The sequence below is a fragment of the Pholcus phalangioides genome, unplaced genomic scaffold (assembly GCF_987345545.1).
Source record: "Pholcus phalangioides strain wild (caught in Gottingen) unplaced genomic scaffold, Ppha-v1.0 ptg000004l_1, whole genome shotgun sequence".
Lineage (NCBI taxonomy): Eukaryota > Metazoa > Arthropoda > Arachnida > Araneae > Pholcidae > Pholcus > Pholcus phalangioides.
Genome location: NW_028301597.1, coordinates 2,047,712 through 2,073,859, shown reverse-complemented (window position 1 = coordinate 2,073,859; position 26,148 = coordinate 2,047,712). Strand labels below are relative to the sequence as shown.

Here is a 26,148-nt window from a genome sequence, read left to right as displayed (position 1 = left end):
GTTGATATCTTTACTAGGACCATTTGAGTTAGGCACGAATACGTGCATCTCAAGTGTAAACTTGAAAAAGAATCACTAAAACGTTTTAAAATCACTTAAAACCATTAAAAATGTGTACCTCTGGAGCGAAAAGAATGAACTAGGGGAGGCATAAAAAAAATCCAGATTTCTTGATTCCGACATTAAGCTACAGTAATCTTTCATCTCTCTGAAAACCTTTGCTCTGAGAGTGTGTCTCTCAGCGAAACAGAGACAAATAAAAAACTTGTGCCACCATGAAATTGATGAAAGGAGGGAGCCAGAAACACAAATAAAAAAAAGGAATAATCATTCAATTCACAAAAAAAAACTAGTCAGATTATCAGTGTTTGTCGAAAATGAAGATGAGCAATAAATTAGATGAAACATGTTGGAATGTCGAGTATAAATATTAAATTATTGCCGAAATAGGAAAATCTGACATATCATTGTGCCTATATCTCAACATTGTTAAACTTGAATTAAATTGTTTCACCATTAATTTTTGAACAAACTTCGCAGGTGACTATATTTCACTTATCAGCAGGTAGAAAAGAATTCCACAGAAGTTTGTTGGAATTTTCGTTGATTTTTTTTTACAATTTTTTTTTTTAATTTTTTTGTACAAACTTTGTGAGAATTACCTACATGCGTCTGTGCATGTAGACTCACCGCGACTAATAATCACCGTCATTATGTTCTGGATGTTTTTTCATTTAACTACTGATATAACACGCGTAGAAACCTTTCTCCCTCACGTTAAAAAAGAGAGACGTTCAAGGTATTTTTTTTAGGCGGAATGTATATATTTCGCGAGCAACTCGTCAACTTTATTCACACATCATTTGCTTCTTATCGACATATTATTCGCATATATGTCACAGGATATTTTCGGAACATCGCTTGATCTCTCGGAGCGAATCTCAAAAATATTTCCGAAACTCTTGCTCTGAACATTCGCATGCAAGCCAAAAAGAAATAGTTGCCATAATGGTGGTATGTGGCGTTTTTGACAATTTCTTTTACTTTTTCGACACACACATCGGTTTTTTTTTCTTCTTTTCTCTTCACGTGAGCAACGAAGGTATTTTTGATCCCTACCCCATCAGAATCTTTTCTTGCTTTTCATTTCGTAGGAAACTTTCTTTGGGAATTTTCAGGTTCTCGGTAAAGCACTGAATTGATGGACGTCGTTATTTGCTTTCCGTGTTATACGTATTTTGATATGCGTTGGGATCACAGGTACACGTTCCGAGTTTAAGCACTCGGAATGCCGTCGAGCGACGGCGTCAGTGAGAAAGTTTCATGTGAAAGGCAGGCTTCGATTTCTATTTACAGTTGCGTGATTTCCATCTTTTTGTACGTTACTGTATTTCATATTTTCTGCGCGGTATAAAAATATTATTCACACATATCATCGTGACTAAAAACGGTTAAATCTCCTTATTTTCACTCTTTCATTACTTTTCCGGGATTCATGCAGCAACATTCCAATTTTACGTGATATGGAAAAATTGCATATCCATGTTCTCATGAAAATATCGGAAAGTCATGACTCTTAGAAAATATAAATATCTTATCGTTGCTTGATATTTTATGTCTTCCTCTCTTATCATTAAAAACTTTGTTAAAAAGTTTAAAAAGTCGGCAGTCAAGTGGTTAGCGTGTTAGCCTTCGCTGTGCAGGCCTAACACGAAGAAATTCCCTGGGCAGATCAAACGGATCTCTTGGAAATACGTGAAGATTACGTCATAATTAGGGGGGAAAAATACATAACAGAGGAAAAATACAGCACAGAACAGACCGAACGTGGCCAGGCTCTGTCGCTTATTCGGTCTTAGCTCATTGCCCTCGTAGAGCGTGTTCGTGCTAGAGAGAAAACTACAGTCGACCCCACTCAATCGGATAAGGGATAAACGAATAAAATCCTCCGTAACCAAAATTTACCTCTCTAGAGATAATGTTAAAGTTCCCCTCTTAATCGAATATTACGCTTCACACGTCAACTGTTAGTACACGTGTATGTATGTATGAATGTTTTTATTGAATGAAACCATTTATTAATTTGGAATTAATGGGAAATTATGCTAAGGTTGAGATAAATACATTTGAGAGTAGGTACCGGCCTCCAAGTATTCAAGTTGTGTTCAATACATCATCATTTTATTTTTGTTCTCTGTCGAGCCAATAGAGGGTGCTAACTTTCCTAATGAAAAGTAAAAATCTTAAAAAAAAGCCAAGATCATTGTCCTCTATAAAAAAATAATATACGACCCGTAATAGTAGAGTGAAACGTACAAAAATTATTATGACATCACATTCAGAAAGAACGTTAGAGTCCGATTGATTGCCACCACGGTTTCCGGACTACTTTAAATTTATACCTCCTTAGCTCCCAAGTCATCTTGTAACAATTCATGTTAAACCTGAGCATTAGGAAAGATTTCGATGATTGATCATTTATATCGTCCTTTGGTACAGTAGATGAGTATTTAATCGACTGGGATACCATGCCTAAGTGTACTCTGAATGGGATATCATACGTTTTCTCACGTTTATAACTTTTTTTTTATTTTTCAAAAGTCGTAATCGTAGAACAAGTTCCCTGTACTCTTGTTGTTTGTACTGAGTTAAGATTTTTCTTCTTATGTGGATTTTCTGCGTTGATTCAAGTAACACCCTATATAAAAACTGGCGAGCTGTCATCACAATTTGGCTAAAATGTCTTTAAAAAAACCAGGGGTTTGGGAAATAAAGGATATACATACAGTATTAAGAAACATGAGACTACGTTAACAAAAAATCTGAAAACAACTTTTGTTTCACATCAACACTTTCACATCATGGAATTTTCTATATCGTTATTATGCACGTAACCGAACATCATAGCCTTATATCCCAAAAAATGTTAGAAAATATTATACCAATATAATGACCTATTCATATAAGTCATTATACGTAATTTATGTTTTTTTCCGAACCCAAATAATGAGATACAAGATATCGTGATGTCACGTTATTCGACAGCCAAGTTCAAAGATATCCGTGGTTCTGAAAATTCAAAAAAAAAAAGCTCTAACTCTCAGAAAAGTTTATTTTATTGATTTATACGCTTTATGGGCTGTAGTACGCGATATACACAAATTTCTTGAAGTTCTTTTTATTCGCGAAATTAAAAATTCCGCAACCATCTCGCTAAAGTGGGTGATAACACATTTTTTTAGAGAGGAATTTCAGTTTGAAAACATCCCCCGATTTCGTCGCGAAAACTGAATAAGATCTTAGTTTTGTTCAACGCAATGTGTGTAAAATTACGCCTTTCCCTGGACGCCCTTTTCTCACCGGCGGTTATCCTGATCTGCTCGCGGGAGTTATGGACCATTTCCTTGGCAGCCTTCTCCATTCCATACAAACCTCAGGTCTCCTTAATTAATATAAATGCTGGTCTCGTGCGGACTTTAGACTCCGTCGAAACCTGCCGCTTCCGGCACGAGCATGTCCGCCAAGGGACTGTGCCCATATTGCCATTCTACATGCAACACGATATACTCATACCTATGCTCACGGAAAAATTATCAACTTCGTTTCCTCTGTTTGAGACGAACAAAAGCGCATAACTTTGAGTGATGCAATCAGTTATCAATCAAAAAAAGGACAGATTAGCAGTGATAGAGATGGAAGAAAAATAGCTTTTAGGAAATATTTTTCAAGGTGAATCTGTGTATTAAGTTTAACACAGGCTAAGAGACATTAGTTCTCAAACTTTTTTCCACTGGTTGGCCTTGTCATCGTTTATCCCCTACTACCTTCGTCTTCGAAGCACTGAATGAGCACACGTCAATGAATCAACTTCTCGCGATGCTTCTGACAGAGGTTATGGATCTTCCTAAGACACGCGACGCACACTTTGAGATCCACCGGATTAAGGGACTTGACGTGTTCGCCAAAGTGGGAAATATTTCATCCCTGGGTACGATGGAATGGTGCAGGGGACAATCGAAGCTCGGGACTGAGTTAGGCTGTGCACATAGTGTGGTAACCAAGAGGTACGGGAGTGCAGAATACAGACTAGAGACGAAAACAGTTTGTATTGTTTTTCCTACACCGCACATACACGAGAAGCGAGACAAAGAAGAGCAAGAGGTAACTCAACGAGGTGTGGGAGTTGAACAAACATGTTTGTTTTCACCTCCATATACTGATCTTCGCTATCTGCTGATTTGTCCGTTTCTCCCTTTTTTATTTTCCCTCTTCTACGGAGGGAGCATCATCATCACACCCTTACATTTCAGAACCCCTCTGGTCATTTTCTCTATCCTCCTCCTCCACCTCCTCTTTTACTATGACCGGACTTCTCTTACTCCACCCCCATGCATACGCATTTTCTTCTCCCCAGTCTCAATTCTTGGAACTCGTTCTTCTTCGGTCCCAACCATGAGCGCAGCCTTACAATGGGATTCTATGAGTTGCCTTGATCATTTTTGTCGCACCACGGTCATTTTCTGCACACGAGGTGTAATTAGACCGGGACTTACCAGGACTTATTGCCGATTCCGAACGGCAGACTTGTTTTTTTTTAATCATCGAGAGGTTGCAGCGCTAACCACTCGATGGGAGACTCCCTACGGTAGCAATTTTTTGCTGCGGTCAAGTCGCCGTTTCTTTGTTGTACCCGTGTGTCAGGAAAGTTTTCTGACAATGACGAACCGGGTATCGAACTCGTGACACCTCTAAACATCCTTTGGTACTTTAGGTGAGTATCTTATCGACCTGGGCTACCCCGCCCTGAGTTGGGAACGGTGAAGGGAAAAAATTGAAGGAGACGACGAAACAAAAAGTTTGGAAAACTATGGTTTAAACTAGAGTGTTTTCCAACCTGTGGTCCGCGGACTCCTGCGGGGAAGTCTGTGAATACTTTGTAAGGTGTCCGCGCTATTATTTTCATTCACTGCCATTGCACCAATGGCACATTTAGTGGCCCAGAAGTTATGTTTTATTACATCAATTTCTTATGATATGCAAATTACATAAAACAATTTGTTTTGAATTTTGTAGAGGGGGTTGCTCCAAATCTACCTTCGGTGCAGGAGATCCGCGGAGAACTGACCTTTATCAAAGAGAGTCCGCGTCATCAAAAATATTTAGAAACACTGGTTCAAATGATCATCTTGTAGACCATAAGAATCACCAAAGAAAACGTAAGATTGTATAATAGACATCAAGCGACAATTTCAAAATAAGGTGTCCGCATTAAAAAAAAATGTCTACCCAACTTGACGTTAATTAAAGGTAGTGAAATATTACTTATAAGTATTAATATTATTAATTTTGTTTCTAAATGTTAGAATAAAATTATATATTAACTTAACAGACATGAGCGTAAAAAATTAGACGAGAAAGTCGCAAAAATACCGAAAAGTTCTGGGAACTGAATTGATCTAACTTCAGTGATTAATTAATTTTAAAAGAATGAAATCAGTGGATAAATAAGTTTCACGGGAATTCTTAAATTAATTAAACTTGAGATGTGAAAATGTTTATGCAATTATGACTTATGAACCGGGAAAAACTGCCCTGAAAATCCTGATTCTGGTAAGAATTAATTAATTCTGAGTTTCAGTAGCAGGGGGAGCCTAGTAAAAAGCTTCAAAGATAGGCTTAGATTTGATGTAGTTCAGATAAGAATTATTTTTTCAGTCGGAGGAGTAAAACAAAAATTAGGGGAAATTGAATTTTCTCACCGCACAAGAGTGGAAACAATTTCAGGTTAAAACGTCACTCACTTATGTTTTTTCTGACTACGTATTTTTTAAACGCTTTAAAAATTTCAAAGACAAACTCTTTTTATTGATATTGATCAAAGATTTTTGAAAGGGATTTTTTTCGTTGAGTGTTTCATCGTTCCGGTTATTACTATGGAATATTAATATGGTGTCATTAGAATCATTCATTCTCGAAGAACATCCTCGGAGCGAACAATTATGAATAAAGAAGAAAAAAGAAGAGGTCAACAAAGCTATTACTTAAAATGGAAATTAATATACAGGGTGTCTGAACTAAAGGAATACACTTATATCTATACTAATGTCTTATATTGAGAGAGCTACACATTCTTACAAAGTGCGGATGACCTCATACAAAGCGAAGATAATTGTAAAGAAAAGTCACATTCTCTCCTCTGTTGGGAATCGAACTTTGCAGCGTGCTTAGGATTGTTGAATTTAAATCAGTAAGGTCTTTTAAAGTCCATGTATAAACTAAGTGAAATGGGAGCCTCCCACCATCCATATCAACAGCGTATCTTTGTATCAGTTGATTTAATAACATCATAGAGATACTACTAAACCGTTGACAAGAGATCGAATACCGTATGGACATCTGCATGATGATAAAATTGATCTTCATTAACTTTGAAATAAATTTGAGGAGTTTCCCCGTCTTTAATGCAATGAAAATTTAAACTAATAGTGGGTGGGTTTTTTTTGGTATAAGACACTACATATAGATAGCTTTAGCCCAGACACCCGGCTAATATCCGACAGAAAGAGAGAGAGACACTTTGTACACACCGTCCATATCATATAAATTCTTATCATTGCCTTCCATATCGACATTAAATTGCTAATTTTCAGGGGGGGGGGGAAAGGTTTTTTGTTAATGCTATTAAATTAAAAAAATATTCATTGTTCATCGATTATATGATTGTCAATGGATCACAAAAATATGAAGTCACGAATGTATTCGATATAATATTCTCAAGAAGAAAGATGAAGTATCTTATTCGAAGGAACGACGGGGAAGATCAACTTCAGCTTTTTAAGTAAATCTGATTTATTTTATGCGAGCAGAAATCCTACCGACGAAATAATGATACCAGACACCTTAATCATAAAATAATCATACCAGAAAGAAATTGAATAAACTTTTTGATGCATATATTTTGAAGAAATATAGTAAATTTGTTTGAAAGATCGCGTTTTTTTTCTCCAGTGCGAAAAAAAATGAAAATTTATACGCGTGAAACAAATAGCCCATTGTACTACTGCAATTTCTCGTCGTTCCATCGTTACGTAGCAAAAGGGTTAATATACTCATGTTTTGATACCAATGTACGCAAGACGATAGGAAGTTTCTGCAAATGTGAATTTGCAGAATTTCTTAATAGAAACGTTTCTATATATATAATCGGTTCCACAGCCATATTATTTCTTATTATTTTTGCACGAAATTTTCTCTCCTGTATCTGAAATTGATTCTATACGTTTTAATGATACGCACGATGGTTGAAATGAAAAGCAAAAATTTACGGGGATGGAAGTTGAAACTAGCAAAATGGTTTTAACAAGAATATTTCAATTTTTCGCTGAAATCGCCATTGAAACACAATATGTATCTGCCATGTCACTGTGTTGCACTAATAACAACAGAGAAATAACTTTTCTTCTAGTTTTAATTTTTCTATTAAGATTTTAATTATCCGATTCAATGTATCATTCGAATCACATTAAATGTTTCATATGATGAAAATTTTTGAAGATGTTTGTAATTGTCTTATTCTATGACTGGGATTTATTACAACGAATTTCTCGGCAATTTTTGAACTGGAAAGGCGTATATATTCTGCTAGCAATCAAAGGGTTGAATTGAAATGATGAAGAATAAAGTATGAGTGTGCTATTGTTATCCGATATAAAAACAATTTCGTTTTCGCTACCATTTTATTCCAACTTTATCCCTAATAACAATCTATTCTATGTGATACAAAATGAGTTTATTTATTATTATTATTATTACTTCCACATGCCCGAATTGGATACTTAACAGCATAGGCATTTTAAAATTCAGATAAATAAACTCATCATAAACATTCAATATACATAGGTTTTAGATGAGGTGTTCCGAAAGAGACGAATTTTATATAGACTTGTGTTTACATGACTGTATTTGATGGAGATTTGGTGAGAGATGCACACACACACACGCACGCGCGCGCGCGCGCACGTACGCATATTTATTCTTACTTTTTTCAAATATCGATAACACATTTTACGATATTTGCAATACGATAACACATTAATTAACAATAATTTGTTTCTGACAAGCCGTTAGTCAACCCCCCTATCTTTCAAAACATTCTTATGAAATTTATTAATGCTCTGGTTTTTGTGTTTCTCGTCACGCCTCAAATGCATTATTTCGATAATTTCACGCAAAATGAATCAATTGAAAGTTCGACAAAAGGTACACAGACATACAGAGAGAGAGCGAGCGTGTGCATCGGAAGGTTTAAGTTTGCTTAGGGTGATACCTAACCTAACGGTCACTTTCCAAGCTGAATAGTAATTCACGATATGCGTTCTCCATGTGGATGTTACTAATTACAATAGTGCATAATTGTTAGGAATACGTAAATTTCGTATTTACGAAATAAACGCGATTCACGAAGTAAATGCAAAATTTTCAAATTTTGACGAATAAATGCGAAACTTTTAAATTTCACTACTTCTCCGTAAAATCTCGATAATTTGCACTTTACACTTAGACGTCATTAATTCTTCCGTGTGTTCCCAAGCTCTAATTGACACCTTAAATTCAATTTCATATTCTTTTAATCATGCAGTCATATAACGCGCGGAGTCTGATACTAGCCAATTCACTTGAGAGTGTGATTTAACTTATTAAAAACACTTCTTTTGGAGACAACATTTTGTACTGCCAATGCTAGGTGCATAGTGGATCTCGTAAGGACTACGTATTCATTCATTAGAGTTCAAAGAACTGAATTCCGTTGTGGCCAACAACGGACTTTATTTTGCATTCAAGAAAAATGAAAAAAAAATGAGTATTTAAGCTACTAGGAAGAAAAAGCATCACAACTGCCAACAAAACTTACCGACGACCTGCAGTAACCAGTTGCAATTCGTGGTTTAAAGCTGTCATTTATCTGAGCGAATATGTGAAACATATTGTTGCTTTCCTCAATGAATATGAAGACGGTAACTCGAGCATAAGTTTCTTGATGGAAAGTTTTGACATTGAAATTCTAGCTCGTAAAATACGAGTTCATCTGACTTTTGTATCCGAGTTCTGAAGGAAAATTTATGGAACTAATCGACGATTTATAAGGATAAAACTGTCCGTTCACGCACGTTTTGTGGAGTAACTTAGTAGACTACTATACTAAACCAGGCATACACCTCGTCCAATTTAGTAGACTTGAAATCTTCACTTGAGGGTCAATTTCAAAGGTATTTTTACCAAAAAAAACCAGAATTTAGAAAAATTTAGAAACCAGAAGAAAAATTTTGACAAATGCGAATGGTGGAATTGATGAGGAGCACATTATTATACTGAAGGCACAGCGACAGAGAATAGTTTAAATGAATTAATGTACAAATTTTTCATCGAAACCTAAAATAAATAAATTTTATCATCTTTAAAAATCCAAATTTTATTATTAGAAAGCTTCCCCAAATTAACTTTTTTTTTATTTCAGAAAATATTGTGTGCGTGAGAGTGTGAATGAATGTGAAATCTTTGATTTGAAATATGCGTGTGTGTGTTTTTAGAACAAATGCAGTTTTTTATTTGCGTTTTTTTTTTGTGAATAAATGCAAAATTTTTGATTTTTAAATTTTTTTCGCGAAATTTACGTATCTCTAGATATTGTGTGATAGCAAACGATGGACTCACTCAAATAAGTCCAAACCATTTTTATTCCAGCACAAAACAGCACAGACATTTTCAGAAACCACAGCAAGACATTTTCAACATTTAGAACTATGTGATCAAAAAGGTATAGGCTGGTGTATTCCTCCATCCCGGGAGCAATTAGGTGCACGTCCATGGGAATCGGACTCGATGAAAAATGAATTGTGGGTGATTTGATCCACCACAATTATCTGGAAGTTTTGATATTCAATTTGCCGCATATTTGTTGCGTGAGCTGTATCACACACTGGATATCATCAATACTAATTTGCCTCTTTACATGATTGTCAGCTGTCTTAACCCGTCTATTCTTCAGCGATTCCGGCTGATAATTGCGCATATTGCACAGAACCGCTTGTTAATGTTTGAAAAAATTTACGATATCCTCACATTTTCTATAAGAATTATCACATTTTACTCTTCCTCATTTGGCTGAAATTTATGTGACTTTCCCTTCCTTCATTTGCTGATGGAAAATGCGGCGATTCTTCATGTTTTAGAGTGTGAAGATAGTGCGCCCGTATTTCCGATTCTGGAAACCTGTGTCGTCTCCGATTGGTTAAAAACTAGAATTTCAACTTTTTTTAGCTTGGAATTCGGGTTTTTAACCAATAAGGGACGACGCGTGTTTCCAGAATCGGGAATACGGACGCACTATGTTCACACCCTTATTTATGCACGACTACAGTTGCTTTCAGTAGCTTTGTGGCAGCCAAATGATTACTCTATCACCGGTTTATCATACCACAGTTTGAATTCTAGTGTTGAATACTTTCTAAAAGTTCTCTTTCGAAGGGATAAAACTATAGTGGTATAAACTATATAGTTTAATTTGCTTTCGGATATTTACACTAAATGACTGTCGAGAGACAAAATATTCAAATTACCTGATAGTTGCCGAAAAAGACGACTTTTTACTCAAATATAGTTCTTACCGATACTAATTATTCAAATGTAATGTTGTGCCGTATCGGACATTTTTGTCGCTCGAGTGATCAGATGTCGAGTTTAATTAAAGAGGATAATTCAAATTGCGGAATCACTCAAAAACAGCGAAGTTTTTTATATATTTTATTATTTGCATCACATTGTATTATTCTAACGCATTACTACAATTCGGTCTTTTGTTCAACAAAAATATGGATGATGGAGGCACTTTAAAGCTCCTAAAAGTTATCTTGATTTTAGAAAAAATGTTTCAAAAAAATCTAGGGTGAACATCGCGTTTAAAAATATTGAAATATCAAATTTGATTTTGGATGATTATAATTTCAGAGTCGAAAGATTTTTAAACTATTTCCGTATTTCCATTACACAGAGTACGTTATAGCATCATACTCTTTAAAAAAATTTACCGTCATGAATGTTTAGCTTTCAAAAACATGAATTCATATAATACCAGGTACTGACTTTTGCGCGAATGTTAATTTGTTAAATGTTTGTATTTCGTTCTGAACACCGTGACTTATCATGACACTTGACGAGCATGGTGATATATTTCAACACAAATACCAGGAATTTTCAGAGAAGTCCAAGAGGATATATATATATCATACCTCTTTCATTAGAGAACATATTTTATTCTATTACAGAATCTCTTAAACAATGACAGAAATTTATGTGACATTGAATGACTACGGCTTAATTTGCCTAAGTTTGCAATAAGGTCAAGCTATTAGTGTCCTGTAAATACTATTGTCCATTTCTGGAATTACTTGAATTCGAATAAATACAGTTTCTCGAATGCTAACTTCTTGAAAAAATAGTTTTTCTCAAACTTACTTTCGTCTAAATTGAACCTCTAGAAAATTCCGCGCGCAAAACTCTATAATCACTTTTTCTGTTAGAGAAATTTTCATGGGGAAATCCAGTAGAGAAATTTTCAACCTTTTTCTCGATTGAAGAAACTAGAAATAAATCGTAGTTTCCTCTATTCATGTTTCGCAAGATCACGCAGACGTAATGTGTCTTTCGACACATACTATGTTTAAAGAACTTAAATTTGAATTATTTCATGAAATAAGACGATTAATTTCTTACCTTGCAATTATTTAGCGGGGCCACCCGTCATCGTGGTTGCGGTGGTCGGACCGTCACCGGGGAAAAAGTTTCGTCGGGAGAGAGTTTAAGCCCACGTGTGTCGGATGCTGAAGATGTTGTTGCTCGCCAGGTCTAGTTCGCTCGAGCAACTGATCCCGATTCATCCGGAGAGAGAAGTGCTGTGGTGTATTAAATCGAGAAGGGGGCGTAGGTAAAAAGCCCAAAAAGGTCTGACGGTCATGCGCGATGAAGATGCGCGAGTTGTCGCCTCTGTAGTTGCTAAACATCTGGTAAGAGCAACGCCTCAACAGCTGCCGGGACAGAGCCATCAATTTCCCTCCTCCCAAGGAGAACACATTCCGCCAAAACTTTCCGGCCAGAAAGGGGGAGAGAGGGAATCTCTTGTCTCTCCCTCCATCTCACCACTCCCTCTACAGCCATGTTCCGTCTAAGATTTTGGCAAATATCTCCTCGACTGAGTAATCCACTTCTTTTTATTCGGATTATTTTACAAAAAATCTCATTTCGTTTTTATGATATTTTTTCTTCCTCAAGAAATTTACTTATTATATTAGCTTGAAACAAAGACTGAAATTGAGAACTAATACCAACAAATAACGGATAAATCTTATACAGCTCTCTAGCCCGTATTCTTTATAAATTCTCAGTTCCAAATGCTTAAAAAATTAAATACTTAGAGAAATTGGAAATTGTGTACATTAACTTGAAAAAATTTCCTGTTTTTACTTTCCAAATATAAAAGAAATTTCACAATAAAAAAAATTCCACTCACGGAAAGTTATATAATGAAATCTGTTTTTATTGGAACCTGTATTTAAACGGAGACCTGTCTTCGACGGAAAAAAAATCTTGGTCCCGTGATTTTTCAATGCTAAAATACTCATTAAAAAAACTTGTATTGAACGGAACCTGTCTAACGCGGAAACGGAAAAGAAAATTGTATACTCTTATATATATATAATGGAAAATTTCATACAAACACTACATGTTTCCCAAATCAATTAGGCCAAGAGAATCACACAAAAAACTGATCTACCGAAATTTTTTTATGCAATCTTTGCTTGCCAGTGGGAGTTCTCCATTTATCCGCTCCTACATTAGAAAAAACTGTTTTCGTACTTGATGCTGTGATTTTAATAAGTCAGTTGCTTCCTGAAATTGTAACAAAACTTTTCGGAAAAGCAGGCTCTTCCACGGGAGAAATCAGTGCAAGGGTTGGATGAATTTCCAAATGATATGCAAGACTTATAAAATTAACTGCGTGCAAGCTGCTTTTCGTGATCGCAGCGCTGAAGATTACATAAACATAGACGGCAATGTACATACTGAACCTGACACGACAAATATAGACACTGTGGTTGAAAATTTTAGAGAATGTCAAAAAGAAGAAGATGAAGATGAGATGAATGTCATTTACAGAAGAAGAAATAGTGGTGGGTGAAGCATCTTTTTTTATACAGATGCTGTCAAAACCATTTGAAAGAACTGCAGAAATTTTACTTTATAACATAATCTCTCCGGCATTTTTTTGTATGATTTCTGAAACAAACCTGTTTACTGAAAGTCACGCAGCAAAGGGTGTGAACTGCATACAGAAAACTCTTGTTACATATTGACCAGTGAAAGAGAAAGAAAAATTTATTCACGCTACTGTTTTTTATTTTTTACTCACTAGAATTGGCGATTCGAATAGTTAATGGACTACATATATATATATATATATATAGTGTAATTTTGAAGTAAATGAATTTGAAGTAAAGCAATTTATAATAAATAATGTATGAACCTCTATTAAGAGGAAAACTGTGTTCGACGGAAAAAATCTCGGTCCCTTGCGATTCTGTTGAAGGCAGGTTTCACTGTATATGTAACTGCTAGAGTCCGAAGTGAGAAAAATTTGCGAAATGGACGGGTACTTCGCGAATTGGCGAAGAGTTTTGGCCAAAGTCTAATTTGCATAAATGATTTCGGGATTGGAAGGCCAATTTGTGAAGTGGCTGGAGATTCTGGGCCAATGCTCGATGTGCTGATGTAAGACTGCCCGCTAATCCCGAAATCCATTTTTTTTCATCGCTAACGTGTGATACATGGCTATAGATAGTGGCTGTATATGATTAGTCCCATGTGACGAGAGAAATTTAAACTAAAAAAAACTATTTATATATAATAATTTGGTATATATACATACAGTTTTTTAAGGATAACCGTATTGTGACTCGACATCATGAATTCTCATAGCTAACTTAGACACAATTATCACGAAAAAATATGCCAAATAGTGGTGACCCTGAATCATTAGCTTTTCTTTTCGGATTTTGGCCAGGGATCTTCAGCCACTCCCCAATATGGCTGGCCAAACTCCGAAATTTAGACATTGGTGCTTCATTGATTTCTCAATGGAAAAATGTTCTTCTAATAATCCTACTTTATTAATTAACCCTCAACTGTCGTGGTGTTGGGTCATTCCACTCATTCTTCATCTTGTTACTCCTTGTGAAAGAAATGCATTTGGACCATCTTATTTGCAGTACCTTTCAAGCTAGTTGGTTAAACGTGTTCGACAAATTCACGATGTTATTCTATTTTTTCTTCCCTCTATATCATGGATCAAAGTTTCCGTGGGGTCAAAATTTGCTGATGATTTGAAGATTTTTGAAAGTATTGATTGTATTGATGTATGTTATTGCCTACAAAATGAGTTGTCTTTACTTCACGAATGGAGTTTACTTAATTGACTTAATCTCAATATTGATATTAGTTTTTTTCTTTCATTTCACTCACAAAAAGAATCTAGTCTTTTTTACGTATAGCATTAATAATAGCCAAATGCTTAGACGAACCTCTGCGACCGATTTGCGCGTTATTTATAGCACCAATTTTAACTCTGCTGATCACATTAGAAATCTCTGTTCTGTGTCCTAAAAAAACTTGGCTTGTGAAGAATGTCGAGAGATTTCAACGATAACAATACTTTAATATCCCTTTGTAATACGCTTATAAGATCTAAAATGGAATATGCTCCAATTATTTAGAACCCATTTCACGCTTGAAATATTACGATTCTTGAAATTATTCAAAACAATTTTCTAAGATATTTATATTTCAAAAAACATGGTACTTATAACAATATTCTATTTACCACTCATCTACGAAACAGTTTCAGTGTTATTAGTTTACAAAAACGCAAAGATTATTTAGTCGGTTTTTTTTTTCAAGAAACTGCTGGCTAACCAAATTGATTGCATACCCATTCTTAACGAAATCTGTTTCAATATTAAGTACCACAATACAAGATCTAATTGCTTATTTGCCGTCAAATCATTTAATACTAATATTGGTAATTACTATGCTGTAAACAGATTTTCCGAATTTTATAATGAACTTCTTCGACATCTGGATATTTTCCATTCGTCTATTACCGACATTAGAAGATTTTTTCTGTGATTGCGTTGTATATATCTGTGTATAGAATTTTTTTATTTTGCGTAATTTTTGTTAATTATGTGCCAATTTTTATTTTTACTGCAAGCTGTAATTGGGTTTTAAGCCTGCAAATATTTGCAGCTTTGCATTTTAAATAAATAAATTAATAAAAATGACCCCACCTCATACACAACACTTGCGTAAGTATTTTTTTGCGGTGGAGTGTTCAGATAGAAATGGAGTATCGGAAGAGCGCCAATTTTTCGATAACGGTTTCAAATTAATGGTGAAACATCGGATATCCGAGGTGAGCATGAGAGTAGTGCTGTTAGTGAATTGTAAGTAAGATCTGTGTGTGATCAACATGTCATGATGGTGATTGCAAGGACTGTTTCCGATTTAGAATAAGACTAATTTTGGTGCTTGTGAAAATATAGTAAATATTATTTTAATATGTAAATTTTATTTTCTGGGTTAAGTCATACCTGTTCATTTTTAATCATGAAAATTGCTTTCAAAAATTTAATAAATCATTTAAAAAAATTTAGAAAGTCACTTATCCCTCCATTTTTTTTCGAATTTATGCCTTAATAAAAGAAATTTTTTAGGAAAAAAAATATATATATATAATTAAGGACGTTTGAAAAATTATTTAGTGAATTAATTTTTACAGATGAATAAAATCATGTAAAAAACGCATTGCTTTTATAAAGACTCCTTTTTCTTTATTTTTAAAATGCATTAATACTTGCTGGGGTCAAAATGACTGCACGAAGCCAGTTGTGCGCAGAATTTTCACAACCCCACTTGAGAGTTAAAATAGATATGCCATTTTGAAGAAGTTTTAGGGATTTTTACAAGGGCGTTCAAAGGGTTAGATGGGAAAACATCTTACACACTGGAAATGTTTTGTTACAGGCAAAATATATGTTGGCGTCATACAGATAAAATACTTTAAACAAGAAAAGTCGTAAAGGGGGAGTTCTAGAACGTAACTCACTGCACTACGTTACGATAAGCGAGCTTAATTCATCTAAGAAAACTATTTGGATCAATATAAGCAAACTTTTTTTTCATTTACCCCTTTAAGCGGCACGATAGATATCACTAAACTCCCACTCCCTTCAAAATATCATGTTTCTTTTTTAATGAAGTCGATTTTCTTCTGATTTTCCAGCAGTTGCAAACTAAAGGGTGTAGGGCAAAGTGTTCCCCCATAGAGAAATAAACATTACAAAATACCTGAGATTGTCAATGCTAAAATAAAATACTTTTAAGGAGGCGATATATCTCGCCAATGCCGCTTAGAGGATAAGTTGAGTCCACTCTTCATTTATTCGTGTTACATTAATGCTCAATTTTTCTGAACTCAAGACTTCTGAACCCAATGTCAAACAATTCCACGGACTGCTAACTCACAATATGTAGGTCTAATCTTTTATTTCGACCTATTAAAATATTACCAGTACTTTTAGCGTATAATTGGATATTTTAAAATTAAATTTTAATTAAATATTCAAATATATCTACGGGCTACCTGTGCTAATTTGGATGACCACAGGTCGTCGAATGCGATTTAAGAGAGCTTGTTTAAAAGTTTTCTGACAATTTCTAATCAGTTCCGATACAAGTATCGTTGAAAAGCATATTCAGAGAAACATTTATGTCTTAGTTGGATAATTTTGGATTAAAATCTCCATAAAAAGATGAAGGCGTCATTAATTCGGAAACTACAAATCTTTTTCAATTTACCGTGAAAGTAAATCATGGATTTAATTTCGTAAAAGCAGATCTGTATGTCAAAGTGAATATGACTGTTGTCAGCCATAGTAAATCACGCATGTCATTGACTATTTTAATTCTGATATTAGCAGAGGGAATCAAGAAAAAATGTTGAGTACATTTTGCATACGATCCCTATAAATCTTGGAATGACCAAAAAATTTCTGGAGGGAAGAAAAACGGGAATAACTGTAAGAGAGAGGAAAGGGTTTGAAAATCATTTGGGATCGGTACGAACAAGATCTTATATAATGGGAGACCGGGAAAATCTGGTTATACCGGGATCTAGCTCATGATTTCACGTGTAATACCCCCTTCTTCTCGTACAGATAGGACGCGACTCTTCTCTTCCTTCGACAATAGTAACCAAAAAAATATATTACAGGGGGGGATCCCGCTAATTGGACGGTTACTGATCGAACAAGACTGATATAGCGTAATTACTGTTCCCTTTTTATTACTTTCCGATTGGTACACGATTCAGTTCATCTATTTTTCCTCCGACCCTCAATGTAGCGGATGTTGCATCCAATATGCGTTTATGTTATGCCTTTTTTTTTTTTATCTCATTCATTTCTATTAGTTTTTTTTCTCCTTTCTGTTGTAGTTACACGCTTACAGTATTGATTTCTCTTACCCTAATAGCTACGGAATGAGAAATAAATGTATAAAAGATTTCATATACCACATACGAAACATAATAACGTAATAAGAATGATGTTTAGAGCCTCTTTGAAATCGGACTGACTTTCCAGATGATGGAGTAATTCGGACATTGCGTGACTTTATTATCGTTACATCTTGCGGCATCCATTGCTCCATTATCTGATGGTCATTTATTATTTTTCTTCTCCGATTTTTTTCGTTTACTGTAACTCCATCTTTTATGTTATCAATCGATGTTTTTAGAAACGTATCGCACATATACGATAAAAGTCTCTCGAAACAAAACCAACCCATACGCTGTAAGTCATGGAAGAGAAATCTGTTTACATGGTTAGACCGACCAAATTTTACTTGCTTACAGTAAACCAGGGTGGCTTGGGTACAGATTTTTGACTTTTTTTTTTCGCCCTTATGAGTTTATATTTTTTACTAAAAGTTGTACCACTAGAGAGAACGAAGTTTTTAGTTATTTGTTTATGCAAGGATAATTATTTTGTGACTTTCAGCCGACGTGCAGTCGTGTGGGCATCTTGCGGGATTAACGCAAATTTATAGCGTGCAAAAATTTTACAAATAAGGTGATTTCTTCACTCCTTGGATAGATTTTCGTCGGCCTCTCTTTTATAAGAGTCGTATGGACGGTTATATTACTACACCATGCATTCCTCTGAGAAGCGTGTGGATTCCTCCGTCACCAGCGCGGTTCGAATCTGGGTCGCCGCGATGCAAGTCCATCACGATGGACACACGGCCGCACACCAGCATGAAGTTCTACTGGATTCTTAGTTCAGAAGAATCTATTAGAATCCATTGACCCTTCAATCAGGTTCAGAAATTTTAATGAAAAGACAGTATTTAAATTTTAGAAAAAAACTCGAACTTTTTGCAGCTCTGCTAAAAATAATTTGTCTTTTTCCAATTTTAATTCTAAAATTGTAAAAAGAAAATTATGTTATACTAAAACATCTACTCTATGCAATAAAAATATTACTGTGATTATTTTAAAAAATAATCAGGTGGTAAAAAATTTCACCGCCTATGGCGTATCACGCACTGTGACCCGCGCAGAGGAGTTAAAAAGAGGCGCATTTCTCTTCCGTCATGTTCATTTTTGAATGCTTCAAATCAGTGTGTGTGTTTTCTCACAGCTCTCCGAGGCGCTCCTAAATATATGCTATGACTTCTTTCGCTGCAATCCCTATTGATAAAGGAGTCTCCCCAGAACAGCAGGAGGCCCTTCAGCATCATACGAACATAACACGAAAATTCAACCGCTTATCATTCTCACTTCAAGATAAGGAATACGGATGCCAGCACCAGCAAGAACACGGAAACCGCAGTGGTGATCGAGTGATCATAGTGACGGATTCGCATCGGAAGGTTTGTCCGGACAAAATGATTGAATATTTTGTACCGTTTATAGGCCCCTGTTTCTCTCTGTGGCACTACTACTAAACCCCACATAGCACCTCATTCGTATCCCTCTACCGAATCAGTATATGTTGGAATGCGTGTGTCCGTGTTGTGAAACTACCGTGCAGTTTTTTCTCTGTAATGTTTGTCATAGTGCTGCCATCTGCCATCTATTTTTCGAACAATTAGTGAAGTGTAATGATTAAATAGTCGTACCCTCATAGGCCTGTTGCTCTCTGTGCCGAAATTCTTTCAACGGAGAGATCAGATCGCATTCGCGCCTCAAAGTTGGGAACCGCAGGGTTGATAACTGCTGCAAGAACATCACAAGAACTATTTGTCGCGAAATATGTCATGGAATATGGTTTCATTTTTACGGGAGCCAAACGTTATAATACCAAAAACATGAGTTTTTTAACTTGAGAAATGATTAGAATCATAATGATTACAACATCTAACAAAAAATGAAATGTTCTTATTTTAGTTCAACTCACTCGCTAACTAATCACACCTGGAAGAGTTGACATCTCACTGACATATTTAATCTTTTCACTACTCGATAACACAAAGGTTATTGTGTGAATTGGGTTTTTGCCCCCCCCCCCCTAACAACAGCCTTTGAACTATAATACATTCAACCCTGAAAGAAATGAAACACGTGGCTGAAAGCCGAAAATAATGACGGACAAATCTTTCATTCCCGCAAGAGAAATAATAATTACAACGCACTCTCGTTATTAACCACACTACGCCCTCTGAGTTTCGGATTGCGCCTTGTTTGTTACGATCATGATCAGTTAAGTATACAGTTCCACCTAGAAATGTCAGGAAAAGATTTGTTTCATCTTTTGTTACCCGTCACGTCACTCTCTCTCTCTTTTAATCTCTTACCCGTAACACGCCCATCTGGGAGCTTTAAAATATATATAAAGGGAGTTGTATGATATTACGCTTTTGAGAAATAATGACATAAGAAAGTGCTGAAGAGAAGAAAAAAAAAAGGAAAAAAAAAGACAATTTCTCTTCTCACTCTCGTTTGCTTGCAATTTTCGCCTAAATTAAGGTGTGACCGGTTAATGCGATCCATCAGCACCCTTTTCTTGGAATGGGCGAAGGGCGTAGCTACGCTTAAATCACCTTTGCCTGCCTTTTCATATATATATTGACCCTCTCTCTTGGTCTCTCCTGTGATGCTTAGCAATTAATTACTTACAATAGGAAGGGAAGTTGAAATCAGTTTCGGGTCCCGAACCAGGGATATTTCCTCCTGCACCTCCTCCGGCACCCCGTCCCTTACATAACTCGGTCACGCCCTTTAACGTAACGTTAGTACTATCTGGAATTGGCGTGGCCGGGCTATTCCTACGTCAGTTGAGGCTTTCCTGATGAGGTTGCTGATCGCACATATACACGCTCAAGTTGGCTCCAAATATATATGATTGTGCCTCCTCGTACGTTTGTGCGAATATGTTCCGTATATATATTTGCGTTCATATATGCATGTTCAAACCTGGGTACAGATACATGAACTCATAATCCAGATTGATAGTTCTGTCACGTACACGGACTGGGATTTGCAAATCTACATCGGTCTAAGGGAAACTAGTTAGAGAATATATGGAGGGGAAACGGGACGGGAGAGAGACACTAGTATGTATAGTTGGAAGCTATTAGGATCGCATGTTTTGTGTATTAATTAGCAGTGTGATCACGTTCGTCTACAGCTGCACGAAGCTGCTGCTGCCGCTCCACTAGATTAGATTTGTTTCCTCTCTCTCTCTCTCTGTATTTAAGACAACACTGTGTTTCAGGGCGTGTGATTTTTGTACGTTTTCATTTCTTCCTTTCCTGGAAGACGGCAGCGACATTGCGGGTGGAAACAGGATACACACTGAAAACTAGTCGTGTGTACAGCCTGGTGAAATAACCACGCATGAAAATGAAACCTCTATACCCGTAGTTCTCTGCTAATGTCTAATTTCCAGTACTGTGTCTGAATGAGGACAGAGAGAATCGGTGTGCTCATTTCCGTGGGGCATTGTGATCAAGCAGTCACAAATGTTTGCTCTATAATCGGACAACATACACATGGTCTGACTCAAATTACTCATCGTAACAGTTCTATGAAAGAAAATTTCTCACTTGTTCAATTTGTTAATGAAAAATTATGGTCGATATATATATGGTCGGTATTATGGTTTCATAAAACAAATTCAGAATTGACGCGGCTCAATTTCCATGGGTTTTTTTCTTAATGGAATTTTAGGCAAAATTTTAAGTTTCTACTGATTTTAAAAATATATATGTGAATTTTTCCCCTTCAATCTCTATTCAGATAGAACTGACTTGTGCACTTTCTTTCTTAGAATGAATATATAATAGGGTGCATAGGAAAGTCCCTGCATCTGGGAAAAAATAAATAAATTCATATTTGTCTTCCTGTCCTAAAGCAACCCAATTAGAAAGTTATTTCCCTGTCTCTCCGGAAATTTCGCCTCCGACATTTTGTTTGTCCCTGGCCCGTTTCGTCTGCGGTACGTTTCGCTCCTGCCATTTCGTCTTCCCTGACTATAGGAGTGGCCAAGCGAGTGTGTGAGTGATCGTATTAGTGGCCAAATGAATGTGCGAGTGACCATATGAATGGCCAAGTGAGTGACCGTGTGAATGACCAAGTGAGTGACCGTGTGAATGACCAAGTGAATGACCGTACGCGTGACCAAATGAGTAACCATATGAGTGTGTGATTGACTATATGAGCCACACACTTGATCATTAATACGGCCACTCAGTTGGTTAGTCACATGGTAACTCACCCACATATTCACGCACACGGTCAGGGCAGTGGGAATATCCGGGGGTGAAATGTTCCGGGCACGAAACGTGCAAGGAGCGGAAAAGAAATTTTCGTTAACGATTTTTCCGTACAGTACCTGGCAAACAAATTAAAAGAAGTGGTTTCACTGAATTTTGCATCACTGAAATCAATGGATATTCTACTGCCGGTTCCAATAGTACCCACTTGTAAAAGTTCCACTGTATATGCGGTTATATGCCTATGCACCTACGTTTTTGAAGCCCAATCTACGACTGCTCCAATGAAATAAGACATACGAATTGGTCACGAAACCGAAACGCATCATTCCTGATCCCCCTTCCAATATCCAAAGCTCTCTGTATATTTCAAATTATGGGGTTTATATTCTTTCAAATGGGAGAGGGAAAGAATTTTCGAAAATTCATCAAAACTCTGGGTCACTTAAATACAGACCATAAGTTTTACGACGCGACTTCTAAAACTTACCACATACGTTTCTTTCAGCCGTCTCATAGGAACTATTCACGAAGCAATTCATTCCCCGTGGATGAATGTTATGAATATTGGCATTGAGTTAAATCTTTGAATAATATGAATCTCCTATCAATTTGCATCAGAAAATTCAATCAGGAACAATGTTCTCCCAACCGTGTGAGTTCACGGAAAAAAAAAATTCTTCCGCCAGCGCAAAATCATGACATTTTTTGCATATGTGCTGCCAAAGCCCGAAATCAGCCAGTTCGTGAACTGGAGGACCCTGTTCTACCGACAAATGTCTGAACTTCGGACTTTCGCTAGGGTTTGGCTGAACCCTAGAAATCCAGTCCTATGATTCAGACTCATCAACACGTTGCCATATTTTTTTTGTGATAATTATGGCCATTTATAATTATGGTTACCTATGACAACCCCCTAACGATTAAAGGAATCGAATATGGATAACTTGATATATAGGGACCTCTCAAACTCCAGCGAAAGCCGGACATTCGGACATTTGATTTGCATTGCATAAACCGCATTTCAATATGAGCAGCCTTTCTTGCGATGATTACAAATAATCCGTTGAAAGGGTGCTCATACTGAAATATGGTACTTCTATGTACGCTAATCGTAACAAACATTAATTATCCACTATTTTCGCAGTATTTTATGCGTTATATCGAGATTTTCGTAATATACCACAATTTGTAAGTAAAATTATGACCGTTTTTTTATAACTTATCAAAAAAAAACTTTTTAGGCCACGTGAGTGTAAAACGTACCTTCTTATGTCAAATGGATGACGTTTTTTATTACTTCTTAAATAGTGTCCAGGACCTCACCCTGTGTATTTGTGATACTAATGGCGGCAAAATTATGGAGATGAACTTACCTTATTTACGGATTGCATCACTTTTCTTCCTTCCCATTTCTTCATCTGTGAGGTTTGAATTTTCAACAATTATAACTCACATATTTTTCTTGACCACGATCTGTAAAACGAATAACACGGTAAAATAAAATATAGATATTTTCAAACAATGTCAACATAAAAATACATTAATTATAAAACTGATGACACATTGAGGTGAATTAGAAATTGCTTCATATAAATATCGACCATTATTTTAGAAAATGGGAAAAAAACGTATTTATATAGAGTGAAACCTCTATATAACGATACTCTGCAGACCATGAAAAAATTACCGTTGTAGATGGGTTATCGTAGCATTATCATCTGCCGCCACCAAATTTATGATTTTCTTTGCATCTCTTGTAAATTGGTGTTGTTAGTATCACCATAAAATGTATTTATGAGTATGTACGTATTCACTGCAAAAAATTTAATTGATTAGTTAGTTTCTTCACTCTGCGAAGTAGTTTATGTCATAACACTTGAAGGTACTAAACAGAAAGTAACTTCCCCACAAATCCATTAACACAATCAAAGGGTAGGGTGCAAAATACCGATGCTGTTAGAAGCTCTCGAAAGAACAAAAACTGTTGAGGAATTTAAAAATATATTGAATGTATTTTTGACCGAAATATAAAAATATTGTAGAGAGCAGTTTCGAAACCTCGAAAAATATCGTTTTAAACGGTATCGTTGTATCGATAGGAGTTAAACGTTAGACTATAGGGCAGTGTTTCTCAACCTTTCCGAACCCAAGGACCAGTAGAACGTCTGGAACAATCCGACGGACCACCTGCGTCCCACATTACGAGACTGTAGTTTTTAGTGGTTCTGAATTTCTTTTTATGCATTTGTCTGTTTTTTTTTCAATGATTTTTGTTTATATTTATAATATCCACTAAAATCGTTAATAAACAGCGTTTTTATTACTTATGATAATTTTGGGTAATAATACAAATATCCATATCACATTCTCAAGTTAAACTAGTTTTTTCCTCAATTTTTCAGCAATTTTAACTACAATTGGGAATTTTGCTGACTCATGGCAATGTTTTCAAACATCATTGGCGACGTCCCGTATTTTACAGTAATCGGGTCATTTGACTGGTTTTTTTTTCGTCAAATTTTTGTTTACTGCTATTTACGATTTGTAGCAACCTTTTATTTCCCCACTCTTAACCCCCCTTTCTCGCAGTAATTAGAAAATCTGTCATAAATTGCATTTTTCGGCTGCAAATTCGTGATATCCCGTATTCAGGATCACAATTTCCCACATTTTCTTTGATGAACCTAAGTATGAAGGTACAATTTTTATTTGTGAATCCATATGGATATTACTATAACATCAAATAAAACAGGATTTTCCATCCATTTAGACTTGAATTATCAAGTTTGCCTGCGGGGGCACCTCTGGTCGACGGACCGTAGGTTGAGAAAGGCTGCTATAGGGTGTTCCAAAAAAGATTTGGAAAAATTGTCGTTCTAGAGAGATTCATCGTTGTACCGAGGTTCCACTTTAGTTTAATAAGAACTATAATAGAAGTAAAATAAGAAAAAAGGGCCACTAAATAAAAATGCTTCGTTACCTTCCGTCTATGTTTGAAACGACATACGTCTAAGTAAAAAAATTCTTATAAATAAGCCAATAAAAACTGTTAATACGAAATTATTGGTTGAAAAAGAAATGTTTAATATTTAATATACATTTTTTTTTTTTTTTTTTGGGGGGGGGGGAGGGCTTTTACTTGCTTAATGGGAAGGTTGATAAACACAAAAGTATCGGCATATGCCAAACTGTAATTTATTGGTCTTCATGAAGCTTGTATAATAAATATCCTTATTAATCATTTATTCCTTTATCCTGGAAATGCCGCGCCTGTTTAATTAAATTTAGTGCCCAAGTGATGTGGAAAAGGCAGATGATGCTTTTCATCTGCGCCCAGGCGTGGTGGTTTCCTTGCCTTGTCATTACGTAAGTCTCTGATCGGCGATTGCTCGATTATTTTTAGTTTTGGCCGCATGTCTGGTTGATCCGGAGGTCCGGCACGCGACTTGCCGCAGAGAAGATAGGGGTTACATATAAATTCGTATGTGTATGAGGTGTACACCCTGTGGCCTCACATGTGAAAGACTTCTCCCTCGTCACGCGATAATAAGGCACCTACAATAACGGACGTACACATACGCAGTTTTGAAATAATTAACATCCGCTTCTATCTCAATAATAAGACGTAATCTAAAAATAATCTTTGTGACGCAACACTTTCGTGGCTCGATGAATAATTTAAACAACAGCACCGGGTAACTCGTGCTTGATTTATTCGTTGTACACGCCTAATTTATTCGTCGCGACACCAAACATTCGGTAGTTGTTAAAAAACAATGAATCACAAGAAGGAGATCAAAAATAAAAAGATGTTTTCGTAAACTTCCAATTTGCCATCTTTTCTTTTTTTTAACTTAGGGGAAAGAGAAGAACAACGATTTTATTTTTAATACAAAGTTTATGAGTGAAAAAATATTTACTTGAACGAAACTTTTGCGGGAAATACCGCACTTTAACATTTGAACGACAAAAAATTAATGAACCTCCACAATTGAAACACATCCCACGTAAACAACGAAGAGTTATTAAATACCGACAGGGCACCATATACACTACTACACTACCTTGACATGGCAGCAGAACCAGACGCACGACTCTATACAATTGGGCTATATACATATGGCGTACAAAAACAAATGCAAATAAAAAATCTGAAGCCCTCAACCGGCAAATGGCCCAACAAGGTGACGAAAACTAAAGAAAGAAAATAGTGCAGGAAATTTATGAAAGATGTGAAAAAATAAAAAAAAGAAATGAAAA

The 26,148-nt window shown here is 35.9% G+C and overlaps 1 protein-coding gene across 2 annotated transcripts in view; it reads right to left on the bottom strand.

Moving 5' to 3' along the window:
• The window catches only part of LOC149086414 (LIM domain only protein 3-like), a 219,682-nt gene that overhangs the window by 114,684 nt on the left and 78,850 nt on the right, over positions 1–26,148 (bottom strand). The window contains exon 2 of one of the 2 annotated variants that reach the window (XM_089255476.1): positions 23,262–23,361. In XM_089255476.1, the coding sequence (XP_089111602.1) occupies positions 23,262–23,306 (45 nt within the window). In that variant the 5' untranslated portion in view covers positions 23,307–23,361. Of the gene's footprint in view, positions 1–11,769; positions 12,110–23,261; positions 23,362–26,148 lie in introns of those variants that run through there. The other variant, XM_089255485.1, reaches the window with a different exon arrangement.